This window comes from Oncorhynchus kisutch, unplaced genomic scaffold (genome assembly GCF_002021735.2).
Source record: "Oncorhynchus kisutch isolate 150728-3 unplaced genomic scaffold, Okis_V2 Okis07a-Okis12b_hom, whole genome shotgun sequence".
NCBI lineage: Eukaryota > Metazoa > Chordata > Actinopteri > Salmoniformes > Salmonidae > Oncorhynchus > Oncorhynchus kisutch.
This window is the reverse complement of record NW_022261984.1, coordinates 16,431,818-16,444,317: the sequence shown is the minus strand read 5'-3', so window position 1 is coordinate 16,444,317 and position 12,500 is coordinate 16,431,818. Positions and strand designations below refer to the sequence as shown.

Here is a 12,500-nt window from a genome sequence, read left to right as displayed (position 1 = left end):
CCCCCCCATAGACATCTCAAATCAATAGTGAGGTTAGATCAGATCCCCCCCATAGACATCTCAGATCAATAGTGAGGTTAGAACAGACCCCCCCCCCCCCCCAGACATCTCAGATCAATAGTGAGGTTAGATCAGATCCCCCCCATAGACATCTCAGATCAATAGTGAGGTTAGATCAGATCCCCCCCATCCCCCCATAGACATCTCAGATCAATAGTGAGGTTAGAACAGATCCCCCCCCCCCAGACATCTCAGATCAATAGTGAGGTTAGATCAGATCCCCCCCATAGACATCTCAGATCAATAGTGAGGTTAGATCAGATCCCCCCCATCCCCCCATAGACATCTTAGATCAATAGTGAGGTTAGATCAGATCCCCCCCCCCCAGACATCTCAGATCAATAGTGAGGTTAGATCAGATCCCCCCCATAGACATCTCAGATCAATAGTGAGGTTAGATCAGATCCCCCCCATAGACATCTTAGATCAATAGTGAGGTTAGATCAGACCCCTCCCCCAGACATCTCAGATCAATAGTGAGGTTAGATCAGATCCCCCCAGACATCTCAGATCAATAGTGAGGTTAGATCAGATCCCCCCAGAAATCTCAGATCAGTAGTGAGGTTAGATCAGATCCCCCCAGACATCTCAGATCAGTAGTGAGGTTAGATCAGATCCCCCCAGAAATCTCAGATCAATAGTGAGGTTAGAACAGAATCCCCCCCAGACATCTCAGATCAATAGTGAGGTTAGATCAGACCCCCCCAGACATCTCAGTAGATTACCTGTGATTGGTGATTGGCTAGTTAAATAGATCATCTGTGATTGGCTAGTTGAGTAGATTACCTGTGATTTGTGATTGGCTAGTTGAGTAGATTACCTGTGATTGATGATTGGCTAGTTGAGTAAATTACCGGTGATTGGCTAGTTGAGTAGATTACCTGTGATTGGTGATTGGCTGGTTGAGCAGATTACCTGTGATTGGTGATTGATTAGTTGAGTAGATTACCTGTGATTGGTGATTGGCTAGTTGAGTAAATTATCTGTGATTGGAGATTGGCTAGTTGAGTAAATTACCTGTGATTGGAGATCGGCTAGTTGAGTCTGCAGCTCCTGCTCTCTCTGGTTGCTCGTGGCAACAGCCGCATCAAGCTCCGCCTTAAGCTCCGCCCTCAGGCGCTCCTCACACTCTGACCTGGAGACACACACACATTATGTAAAAATGTGTGACCACACTGCAGAATATAATTATGACCCCCTGGCAACAATAGTGGGTCGGCAGGTAGCCTAGTGGTTAGAGTGTAGAGGAGGCAGGTAGCCTAGTGGTTAGAGTGTAGAGGAGGCAGGTAGCCTAGTGGTTAGAGTGTAGAGGAGGCAGGTAGCCTAGTGGTTAGTGTAGAGGAGGTAGGTAGCCTAGTGGTTAGAGTGTAGAGGTGGCAGGTAGTCTAGTGGTTAGAGTGTAGAGGAGGCAGGTAGCCTAGTGGTTAGAGTGTAGAGGAGGCAGGTAGCCTAGTGGTTAGAGTGTAGAGGAGGCAGGTAGCCTAGTGGTTAGAGTGTAGAGGAGGCAGGTAGTCTAGTGGTTAGAGTGTAGAGGAGGCAGGTAGTCTAGTGGTTAGTGTAGAGGAGGCAGGTAGACTAGTGGTTAGAGTGTAGAGGAGGCAGCTAGCCTAGTGGTTAGAGTGTAGAGGAGGTAAGTAGACTAGTGGTTAGAGTGTAGAGGAGGCAGGTAGTCTAGTGGTTAGAGTGTAGAGGAGGTAGGTAGCCTAGTGGTTAGAGTGTAGAGGAGGCAGGTAGTCTAGTGGTTAGAGTGTAGAGGAGGCAGGTAGACTATTGGTTAGAGTGTAGAGGTGGCAGGTAGCCTAGTGGTTAGAGTGTAGAGGAGGCAGGTAGCCTAGTGGTTAGAGTGTAGAGGAGGCAGGTAGCCTAGTGGTTAGAGTGTAGAGGAGGCAGGTAGTCTAGTGGTTAGAGTGTAGAGGAGGCAGGTAGTCTAGTGGTTAGTGTAGAGGAGGCAGGTAGACTAGTGGTTAGAGTGTAGAGGTGGCAGGTAGTCTAGTGGTTAGAGGAGGCAGGTAGCCTAGTGGTTAGTGTGGAGGCGGCAGGTAGCCTAGTGGTTAGAGTGTAGAGGCGGCAGGTAGCCTAGTGGTTAGAGGTGGCAGGTAGCCTAGTGGTTAGAGTGTAGAGGCGGCAGGTAGTCTAGTGGTTAGAGTGTAGAGGGGGCAGGGTAGCCTAGTGGTTAGAATGTAGAGGCGGCAGGTAGCCTAGTGGTTAGAGTGTAGAGGAGGTAGGTAGTCTAGTGGTTAGAGTGTAGAGGTGGCAGGTAGTCTAGTGGTTAGAGTGTAGAGGAGGCAGGTAGCCTAGTGGTTAGTGTAGAGGAGGCAGGTAGCCTAGTGGTTAGAGTGTAGAGGAGGCAGGTAGCCTAGTGGTTAGAGTGTAGAGGAGGCAGGTAGTCTAGTGGTTAGAGTGTAGAGGAGGCAGGTAGCCTAGTGGTTAGAGTGTAGAGGAGGCAGGTAGCCTAGTGGTTAGAATGTAGAGGCGGCAGGTAGTCTAGTGGTTAGAGTGTAGAGGAGGCAGGTAGCCTAGTGGTTAGAGTGTAGAGGAGGCAGGTAGCCTAGTGGTTAGAATGTAGAGGCGGCAGGTAGTCTAGTGGTTAGAGTGTAGAGGAGGCAGGTAGCCTAGTGGTTAGAGGAGGCAGGTAGTCTAGTGGTTAGTGTAGAGGTGGCAGGTAGTCTAGTGGTTAGAGGAGGCAGGTAGCCTAGTGGTTAGTGTGGAGGCGGCAGGTAGCCTAGTGGTTAGAGTGTAGAGGAGGCAGGTAGCCTAGTGGTTAGAGTGTAGAGGAGGCAGGTAGCCTAGTGGTTAGAGTGTAGAGGCGGCAGGTAGCCTAGTGGTTAGAATGTAGAGGCGGCAGGTAGTCTAGTGGTTAGAGTGTAGAGGAGGCAGGTAGCCTAGTGGTTAGAGTGTAGAGGAGGCAGGTAGCCTAGTGGTTAGAGCGTTATGGCCAGTAATCAAAAGGTTGCTAGATCGAATCCCCCGAGCTGACAAGGTAAAAATCTGTCGTTCTGCCCCTGAACAAGGCAGTTTAACCCACTGTTCCCTGGTAGGCCGTCATTGAAAATAAGAATTTGTTCTTAACTGACTTGTTAAATAGATTAAATTACATTTCAAATTAAAAACAAGGGCACATCCAATTTGTTGAGATTTGTTTTCCTTCTTCCGGTCCATCCACAAAGAAGCAAAACATTCTTAAATGTGATTTAAATTTGTCAAAACTATTAGAAAGCGTGTACAGAATTGAAAAGATATGTTAATTCTATATTGAGGATAATTATCGAAAAAATTTTGAACGTTTGTTTTCACGTAGCATAAGCACACAGAAACAGACATTTGTTAGCATTAGCATTCTCATAGAGAATGACTGGCGGCGTTAGCTCGTTATAGCTTCGTGGCACAACAGACTGCAAATATCCTGATGTTATCGTCATAAAACACTTCGCCACCGTTTCTGTCTCTTGTCATTGATATTCTGTGTCAAACAACATTGCTATTTCAAGCATTGATCTTTGATTGATAAGTGATACAGGCTATAGATAACGACCATTAGATACAGTCTAATATGCTAACACCGCCAGTCATTCTCTATGAGAATGCTAATGCTAATGAACGTAGGTCTCCAAGCGCTTATACTACGTGAAATACATCCGTACAGTTATGAATATAACTACTGTCCCTGTAGGAGGAAACGTGGGTATAGCATACAGTCAACGACCAATCATATTCACCCGAAGAAAACTCAAAAACGCGTTGACTCCCCATATAATGAATGGAACGAACTACAACAATCTCTGAAACTGGAAACACTTATCTCCCTCACTAGCTTTAAGCACCAACTGTAGAGCAGCTCACAGATTACTGCACCTGTACATAGCCCACCTATAATTTAGCCCAAACAACTACCTCTTTCCCTACTGTATTTAATTAATTTATTTATTTTGCTCCTTTGCACCCCATTATTTTTATTTCTACTTTGCACATTCTTCCACTGCAAAACTACCATTCCAGTATTTTACTTGCTATATTGTATTTACTTTGCCATCATGGCCTTTTTTGCCTTTACCTCCCCTTATCTCACCTCATTTGCTCACATCGTATATAGACTTGTTTATACTGTATTATTGACTGTATGTTTGTTTTACTCCATGTGTAACTCTGTGTCGTTGTATGTGTCGAACTGCTTTGCTTTATCTTGGCCAGGTTGCAGTTGTAAATGAGAACTTGTTCTCAACTAGCCTACCTGGTTAAATAAAGGTGTTCTCAACTAGCCTACCTGGTTAAATAAAGGTGTTCTCAACTAGCCTACCTGGTTAAATAAAGGTGTTCTCAACTAGCCTACCTGGTTAAATAAAGGTGTTCTCAACTAGCCTACCTGGTTAAATAAAGGTGTTCTCAACTAGCCTACCTGGTTAAATAAAGGTGAAATAAAATAAATAAATAAATACAAATATTATACTGAGAGACGGAAAGGGAACTTTATGATTCTTACCATCATTTTCCTCAACATAGAATTAACATATCTTTCCAATTCTGTGCACGTTATTCCATAGTTTTGTCAAATTTCATTGATATTTAATAGCTTGTTTGTGAATGGTCTGAAAGTAGGAAAAACAATGATGTTGGATCTAGGTTGAAAATCTAGGTTGAAGATCTAGGTTGAAAATCTAGCGTTGGATCAGGAACTGGGTCATGTGGGCGAGGCATCATAAGGTGAATAGTGTTTTGTCGTTATTTAAAGTTTTCCAACCTACCGGATTCTCTCGTCAGTGTTCTCTTGGTTGTGTTCTGGAACGTTTCTTTCAGTGTTCTCTTGGTTGTGTTCTGGAACGTTTCTGTCAGTGTTCTCTTGGTTGTGTTCTAGAACGTTTCTGTCTGTGTTCTCTTGGTTGTGTTCTAGAACGTTTCTGTCTGTGTTCTCTTGGGTCTGTTGGTTGAGCTCTAGAACCTTCTCCTCCAGTCTCTGTTTGTCTGTTCTCAGACCTGTCATCTCCCTCTGGTAACTCTCTCTCTGTCGATCCATCTCTTCCTGACACACACACACACACACACACACACACACACACACACACCATCCATCACACACAGCAGAGATTGAAAAACCAATCAACACTAATCTGTGATTTAGACACCAATTAAGTGTGTGTGTGTCTGTGTGTGTGTCTCTGTGTGTGTGTGTGTCTCTGTGTGTGTGTGTGTGTGTGTGTGTGTGTGTGTGTGTGTGTGTGTGTGTGTGTGTGTGTGTGTGTCTGCGTGTGTGTCTCTGTGTGTGTGTGTCTGTGTGTGGTGTGTGTGTGTCTGTGTGTGTGTCTCTGTGTGTGTGTGTGTGTGTGTGTGTCTGCATGTGTGTGTGTGTGTGTGTGTGTACCTGTATGTGCTGTAGATCCTCTCGGAGGTGGGAACAGTGGATTCCGCAGGTGGGAGGAGTTTCAGAGGCCACACCCCCCTGACTTTGCTGCTGAATGACTCCTTCCAAACGCCAGATCTACACACACACACACACATACACACACAGACACACACACATACAGACACAGACACACACACAGACACACAGACATAAACACACAGAGACGCACACAGACACACAGACACAGAGACACACACAGACACACACAGACACACACACACACAGTCAGAATGTTGTCAGTACAGTATGTTGTTTGTGTATTTAATGGAGAGTCTGAGTCCTTGATGGGAGTCAAGGCAAAGCCTCTCTCACCTGATTGGTTGCTTGCTGCAGCTGGTCTCTAAGCTCCTCCCTCTCAGTCTCCAGCCTTCGACACACCTCTTCACCACTCCTCCTGTCCTCCTGCACACGTACACACACCTGCTGACACACACACACACACACACACACACACACACACACACACACACACACACACACACACACACACACACACACACACACCGCAGTGGTTGTTTTTGAGGCCCTTCTGCAACAGTTTGTGTTAATGTCTGTCTGGTTCTGTCTGGGACCCAGTCAGACTAGCTGTCTGTAATGTCTGGATCTGTCTGGGACCCAGTCAGACTAGCTGTCTGTAATGTCTGGTTCTGTCTGGGACTCAGTCAGACCAGCTGTCTGTAATGTCTGGTTCTGTCTGGGACCCAGTCAGACTAGCTGTCTGTAATGTCTGGTTCTGTCTGGGACCCAGTCAGACTAGCTGTCTGTAATGTCTGGTTCTGTCTGGGACTCAGTCAGACCAGCTGTCTGTAATGTCTGGTTCTGTCTGGGACCCAGTCAGACCAGCTGTCTGTAATGTCTGGTTCTGTCTGGGACCCAGTCAGACTAGCTGTCTGTAATGTCTGGTTCTGTCTGGGACCCAGTCAGACCAGCTGTCTGTAACGTCTGGTTCTGTCTGGGACTCAGACCAGCTGTCTGTAATGTCTGGTTCTGTCTGGGACCCAGTCAGACTAGCTGTCTGTAATGTCTGGTTCTGTCTGGGACCCAGTCAGACCAGCTGTCTGGTTCTGTCTGGGACCCAGTCAGACTAGCTGTCTGTAATGTCTGGTTCTGTCTGGGACCCAGTCAGACTAGCTGTCTGTAATGTCTGGTTCTGTCTGGGACTCAGACCAGCTGTCTGTAATGTCTGGTTCTGTCTGGGACTCAGACTAGCTGTCTGTAATGTCTGGTTCTGTCTGGGACTCAGTCAGACCAGCTGTCTGTAATGTCTGGTTCTGTCTGGGACCCAGTCAGACAAGCTGTCTGTAATGTCTGGTTCTGTCTGGGACCCAGTCAGACTAGCTGTCTGTAATGTCTGGTTCTGTCTGGGACCCAGTCAGACTAGCTGTCTGGTTCTGTCTGGGACCCAGTCAGACTAGCTGTCTGTAATGTCTGGTTCTGTCTGGTTCTGTCTGGGACCCAGTCAGACCAGCTGTCTGTAATGTCTGGTTCTGTCTGGGACCCAGTCAGACAAGCTGTCTGTAATGTCTGGTTCTGTCTGGGACCCAGTCAGACCAGCTGTCTGTAATGTCTGGTTCTGTCTGTGACCCAGTCAGACCAGCTGTCTGTAATGTCTGGTTCTGTCTGGGACCCAGTCAGACCAGCTGTCTGTAATGTCTGGTTCTGTCTGGGACCCAGTCAGACCAGCTGTCTGTAATGTCTGGTTCTGTCTGTGACCCAGTCAGACCAGCTGTCTGTAATGTCTGGTTCTGTCTGGGACCCAGTCAGACTAGCTGTCTGTAATGTCTGGTTCTGTCTGGGACCCAGTCAGACCAGCTGTCTGTAACGTCTGGTTCTGTCTGGGACTCAGACCAGCTGTCTGTAATGTCTGGTTCTGTCTGGGACCCAGTCAGACTAGCTGTCTGTAATGTCTGGTTCTGTCTGGGACCCAGTCAGACCAGCTGTCTGGTTCTGTCTGGGACCCAGTCAGACTAGCTGTCTGTAATGTCTGGTTCTGTCTGGGACCCAGTCAGACTAGCTGTCTGTAATGTCTGGTTCTGTCTGGGACTCAGACCAGCTGTCTGTAATGTCTGGTTCTGTCTGGGACTCAGACTAGCTGTCTGTAATGTCTGGTTCTGTCTGGGACTCAGTCAGACCAGCTGTCTGTAATGTCTGGTTCTGTCTGGGACCCAGTCAGACAAGCTGTCTGTAATGTCTGGTTCTGTCTGGGACCCAGTCAGACTAGCTGTCTGTAATGTCTGGTTCTGTCTGGGACCCAGTCAGACTAGCTGTCTGGTTCTGTCTGGGACCCAGTCAGACTAGCTGTCTGTAATGTCTGGTTCTGTCTGGTTCTGTCTGGGACCCAGTCAGACCAGCTGTCTGTAATGTCTGGTTCTGTCTGGGACCCAGTCAGACAAGCTGTCTGTAATGTCTGGTTCTGTCTGGGACCCAGTCAGACCAGCTGTCTGTAATGTCTGGTTCTGTCTGTGACCCAGTCAGACCAGCTGTCTGTAATGTCTGGTTCTGTCTGGGACCCAGTCAGACCAGCTGTCTGTAATGTCTGGTTCTGTCTGGGACCCAGTCAGACCAGCTGTCTGTAATGTCTGGTTCTGTCTGTGACCCAGTCAGACCAGCTGTCTGTAATGTCTGGTTCTGTCTGGGACCCAGTCAGAACAGATGTCTCCAGTGTGTGTTACCTCTTGGTTTGTCCTCAGTGCTTCCTGGGCGTTGTGGAGCTCAGCTGCATGTTTCCTCATCACCTCTTCTATCGCCTTCTTCACTTGCTCCTTCAATCTCCTCCTTTCCTCGTCCGCCTGCTCCTTCAATCTCTTCTTCTCCTGGTTCAGACTCTCTCTCTGCTCCTCCACGAGCTCCGTGTTTCCTTCCATCTGTGTTGTCACTCTTCCTTTCACCTCTTCTATCTCTTTCTGCAGGCGTTCTCTCTCTTCTTCTCTTTCTTTCTGCAGGCGTTCTCTCTCTTCTTCTCTCTCTTTCTGCAGTCTGTCTCTCTCTTCTCCCTCTTTCTGCAGTCTGTCTCTCTCTTCTTCTCTCTCTTTCAGCAGTCTGTCTTTCTCTTCTTCTCTCTCTTTCTGCAGTCTGTCTTTCTCTTCCTCCATCTCTTTTTGCATTTGTTCCTTTTCCACTTCTGCGTGTTTCCGTTCTCTCCGGAGCTCCTCTGACTGAGCCCTCACCATCTCAGAACGCAGACTAGCCAGGGCCTCCGCATGCTGGACACACACACACACACACACACGAGCACACGGTCAGAATGTTGTCACATTACTGGAATTCATTCAAAGTTGGTCTGTGTGTGTGTGTGTGTGTGTGTGTGTGTGTGTGTGTGTGTGTGTGTGTGTGTGTGTGTGTGTGTGTGTGTGTGTGTGTGTGTGTGTGTGTGTGTCTACCTGTCTGGCGTAGTCGTTGTTTCTCCCACTGCTCTGCAACTCCAGCTCTCTGTTCCTGCTCTGCAGTTTGTTCACCTGACCTTTCAACTCCTCCACGTTCACACACACACACCCCTCACACACACCACGACTCAGCAGCTCCTCTGACACACACACACACACACACACACACACACACACACACACACACACACACACACACACACAGAAGGACATAGACGTTACGTTACACATTAAACTCCTTTATTGAATGATTGATACAATTATTGATTGGTTGATTGATTTATCGATTAATGGATTGAGTGATTGGTTGATTGATTGGTGTATTAACTGTTTGATTGATTGAATAATTGATTAATTGATTGATTGATTGATTGATTGAATAATTGATTAATTGATTAATTGATTAATTGATTGATTGATTGATTGATTGATTAATTCATATATTGTTTTATTAATGTATTGATGTATTAATTGATTGATTGATTCTTATAGTTTTATTAATGTATTTTTGCATTAATGTATTAATTGATTAATTGCTTGATTGGTTGATTGATTACCTGATTTGCTCTGCAGCTCCTCCTCCTGCAGCAGTAGTCTCTCTTTGGCCACGACTAACTCCTCCCATGCCCTCTTAGCCCCACCCTCTGCCCCCGAGACACGCCTCCTCCCCGACTCCAACTCCTCCTCCAGGTCCTAGAGAGAGAGAGAGATGGTAGGAAGTAGAGGGTGAGATTCACACAGGGAAACAGGAAGTAGAGGATGAGGTTCACACAGGGAAACAGGAAGTAGAGGGTGAGCTTCACACAGGGAAACAGGAAGTAGAGGGTGAGGTTAACACAGGGAAACAGGAAGTAGAGGGTGAGGTTCACACAGGGAAACAGGAAGTAGAGGGTGAGGTTAACACAGGGAAACAGGAAGTAGAGGGTGAGGTTCAAACAGGGAAACAGGAAGTAGAGGGTGAGCTTCACACAGGGAAACAGGAAGTAGAGGGTGAGGTTCACACAGGGAAACAGGAAGTAGAGGGTGAGGTTAACACAGGGAAACAGGAAGTCGAGGGTGAGGTTAACAGAGGGAAACAGGAAGTAGAGGGTGAGGTTCACACAGGGAAACAGGAAGTAGAGGGTGAGGTTAACACAGGGAAACAGGAAGTAGAGGGTGAGGTTAACACAGGGAAACAGGAAGTAGAGGGTGAGGTTAACACAGGGAAACAGGAAGTAGAGGGTGAGGTTCACACAGGGAAACAGGAAGTAGAGGGTGAGGTTGTTGGGGAATAATCAGAATTAGTTGGTAACATAGGTAAGATGTTTTATATTCATCATATGTGTGTAAGTTACTTCTCATCAGAATGTTTAGTTTTGTATAATACTGTGGCGGGGTTGCAGTCATCTGTTCTCTGTCAGGACTAAGTTACTTGGGCCGCAGAGAGGGGAGAGGTCAAGCGTGTATCTCTTGGCTCCACAATGTCTGTGTGCCAGTCAATGGGTCTCTGTGATCTTGTCAAGGAGGGGTGGATTTGATATATGCCTGTTGATATGAGGTTTTGTTTAGGTTCTGAGTTTGAGAAAAGAACATAGTTTAGGAGACAAAGCTGAACGATAAATTATGGCCAATGCTGTCTGGCTATGTGTGTCTTTGCTATAAAGGATCTCAGTTGCAATGTGTAAGGGACTCTCAGATAATTCATTTATAGACACTGCATTGATCTGAGAGTCACAGGATTGTGATAGAGCTCATATAATTAAAGATGGACTTTGTGATAACTAACTCTGACTTGTGTGGTGGTTTACTCTCGGGATTTGGTAAATAGAGGACATTTCCACAACAAGGTTCACACAGGGAAACAGGAAGTAGAGGGTGAGGTTCACACAGGGAAACAGGAAGTAGAGGGTGAGGTTCACACAGGGAAACAGGAAGTAGAGGGTGAGGTTCACACAGGGAAACAGGAAGTAGAGGGTGAGGTTCACACAGGGAAACAGGAAGTAGAGGGTGAGGTTCACACAGGGAAACAGGAAGTAGAGGGTGAGGTTCACACAGGGAAACAGGAAGTAGCAGGGCTAGAAGGATGGATACACAGGAAACTATGTGACAGAGTCACTGGCTATATAAAGACTAGGATTCTCTCTCTATTAGGGTTAGGGGTTAGGTTTAGGGTTAGGGGTTAGGTTTCGAGTTAGGGTTAGGGGTTAGGTTTAGAGTTAGGGTTAGGGTGAGTACCTGTATTCTATCCTGTTAGGGTGAGTACCTGTATTCTGTCCTGTTAGGGTGAGTACCTGTATTCTATCCTGTTAGGGTGAGTACCTGTATTCTGTCCTGTTAGTGTGAGTACCTGTATTCTGTCCTGTTAGTGTGAGTACCTGTATTCTGTCCTGTTAGGGTGAGTACCTGTATTCTGTCCTGTTAGGGTGAGTACCTGTATTCTGTCCTGTTAGTGTGAGTACCTGTATTCTGTCCTGTTAGGGTGAGTACCTGTATTCTGTCGTGTTAGGGTGAGTACCTGTATTCTGTCCTGTTAGGGTGAGTACCTGTATTCTGTCCTGTAGTTTGGCAGCGTGTCTCTTGCTCTCGTTGAGTCGCTGCAGACTGCCCTCCATCTCTCCCTCCGCCTTCCTCACTCTCTCTCTCAGTACTGTACTCATCCCTCTCTTCTCCTCCTCCTCTCTCTCCTCCCACTGCCGTCTCTCCTCCCTGCGTGCCTCCTCCATGCTCCTCTTCAACTCCTCCTTCTCCTCTGTCACCTCCTTCATCCTCGTCTCCCACTTCTCCCTCTCCTCTCTCACTGCGCTCTCCCTCTCCCACTCCTCCCTCTCCTCTTTCTCTGCTCTCTCCCTCTCCCACTTCTCCCTCTCCTCTCTCACTGCTCTCTCCCTCTCCCACTTCTCCCTCTCCTCTCTCCCTGCTCTCTCCCTCTCTTCCTCTGCTCGCTCCTTCCCTTTCCTCAGAGTCTTCACCTCCTCCGAGAGGAGTCGCATTCTCTCCATCTCCTTCTCCTTCCCTTTCCCTCGCTCTTCTCCTTTCCTCCGTAGTTCATCACATTGAACCTCCAGGCACTGCGCAGCCTCCCCAGCCGTCTCCAGCTCTCTCCCCAGTCGGAGACTCTCGTCGTGGGCCGTGTTGAGTTGGGCCTGGGTCTCCTGTCTCTCCAACCCCAGAACCTGGAGCTTTTCCTCATAGTCCCTCCTTAGCTCTGCCTCTACCCCACGATCCCTCTCCTCTGCCTGGACACGGTAGCTCTCAAAGTCTACCTGAACCTGGAGGTGTAGAGACACACAGAGTTAATTAACCTGTGGTGATCCACACTGGAACAGACTGGGTAACAGACGGACATGTTGGACGGACAGACGGGGTACCTGAGCTAGAGTTTCCTGCAGCTCCGAGAGGCGTGTCCTAAGCACTACCGACTCCTCCCCCTCGGTACACGTCCCCGTGGTAACCCGCCTCAGCTCTTCCTGGTGGGCGTGGCTGACGGCCTGAAGGGCCGCCTCCTGCTCTTCGTTCTTAGTGTTCAGAGAATAGATCACCTGACGTTTTGATTAAAAGAGGGGAGGACGGAGGAAAGAGATTCATATTCAGGTTGATATCTATCGATGTGTTTTGAGTTGATCAGTAGCTATGTTTTAAATCACACGTTACTAGAGGTCATTCAGGATGTATACAGTATATAT

At 47.5% G+C, this 12,500-nt stretch overlaps 1 protein-coding gene across 1 annotated transcript in view; it reads right to left on the bottom strand.

Moving 5' to 3' along the window:
- Positions 1-12,500, bottom strand: part of LOC116360087 (trichohyalin) — a 35,096-nt gene that overhangs the window by 17,550 nt on the left and 5,046 nt on the right. Inside the window, exons 2-12 of the mRNA XM_031814612.1 lie at positions 12,186-12,356; positions 11,736-12,086; positions 11,361-11,576; positions 9,396-9,531; positions 8,836-8,978; positions 8,612-8,658; positions 8,128-8,416; positions 5,768-5,875; positions 5,414-5,530; positions 4,800-5,074; positions 1,078-1,195 (exon numbers count right to left, since the gene is read on the bottom strand). Coding sequence (XP_031670472.1) covers positions 1,078-1,195; positions 4,800-5,074; positions 5,414-5,530; positions 5,768-5,875; positions 8,128-8,416; positions 8,612-8,658; positions 8,836-8,978; positions 9,396-9,531; positions 11,361-11,576; positions 11,736-12,086; positions 12,186-12,356 — 1,971 coding nt within the window. The remainder of the gene's footprint in view (positions 1-1,077; positions 1,196-4,799; positions 5,075-5,413; positions 5,531-5,767; positions 5,876-8,127; positions 8,417-8,611; positions 8,659-8,835; positions 8,979-9,395; positions 9,532-11,360; positions 11,577-11,735; positions 12,087-12,185; positions 12,357-12,500) is intronic.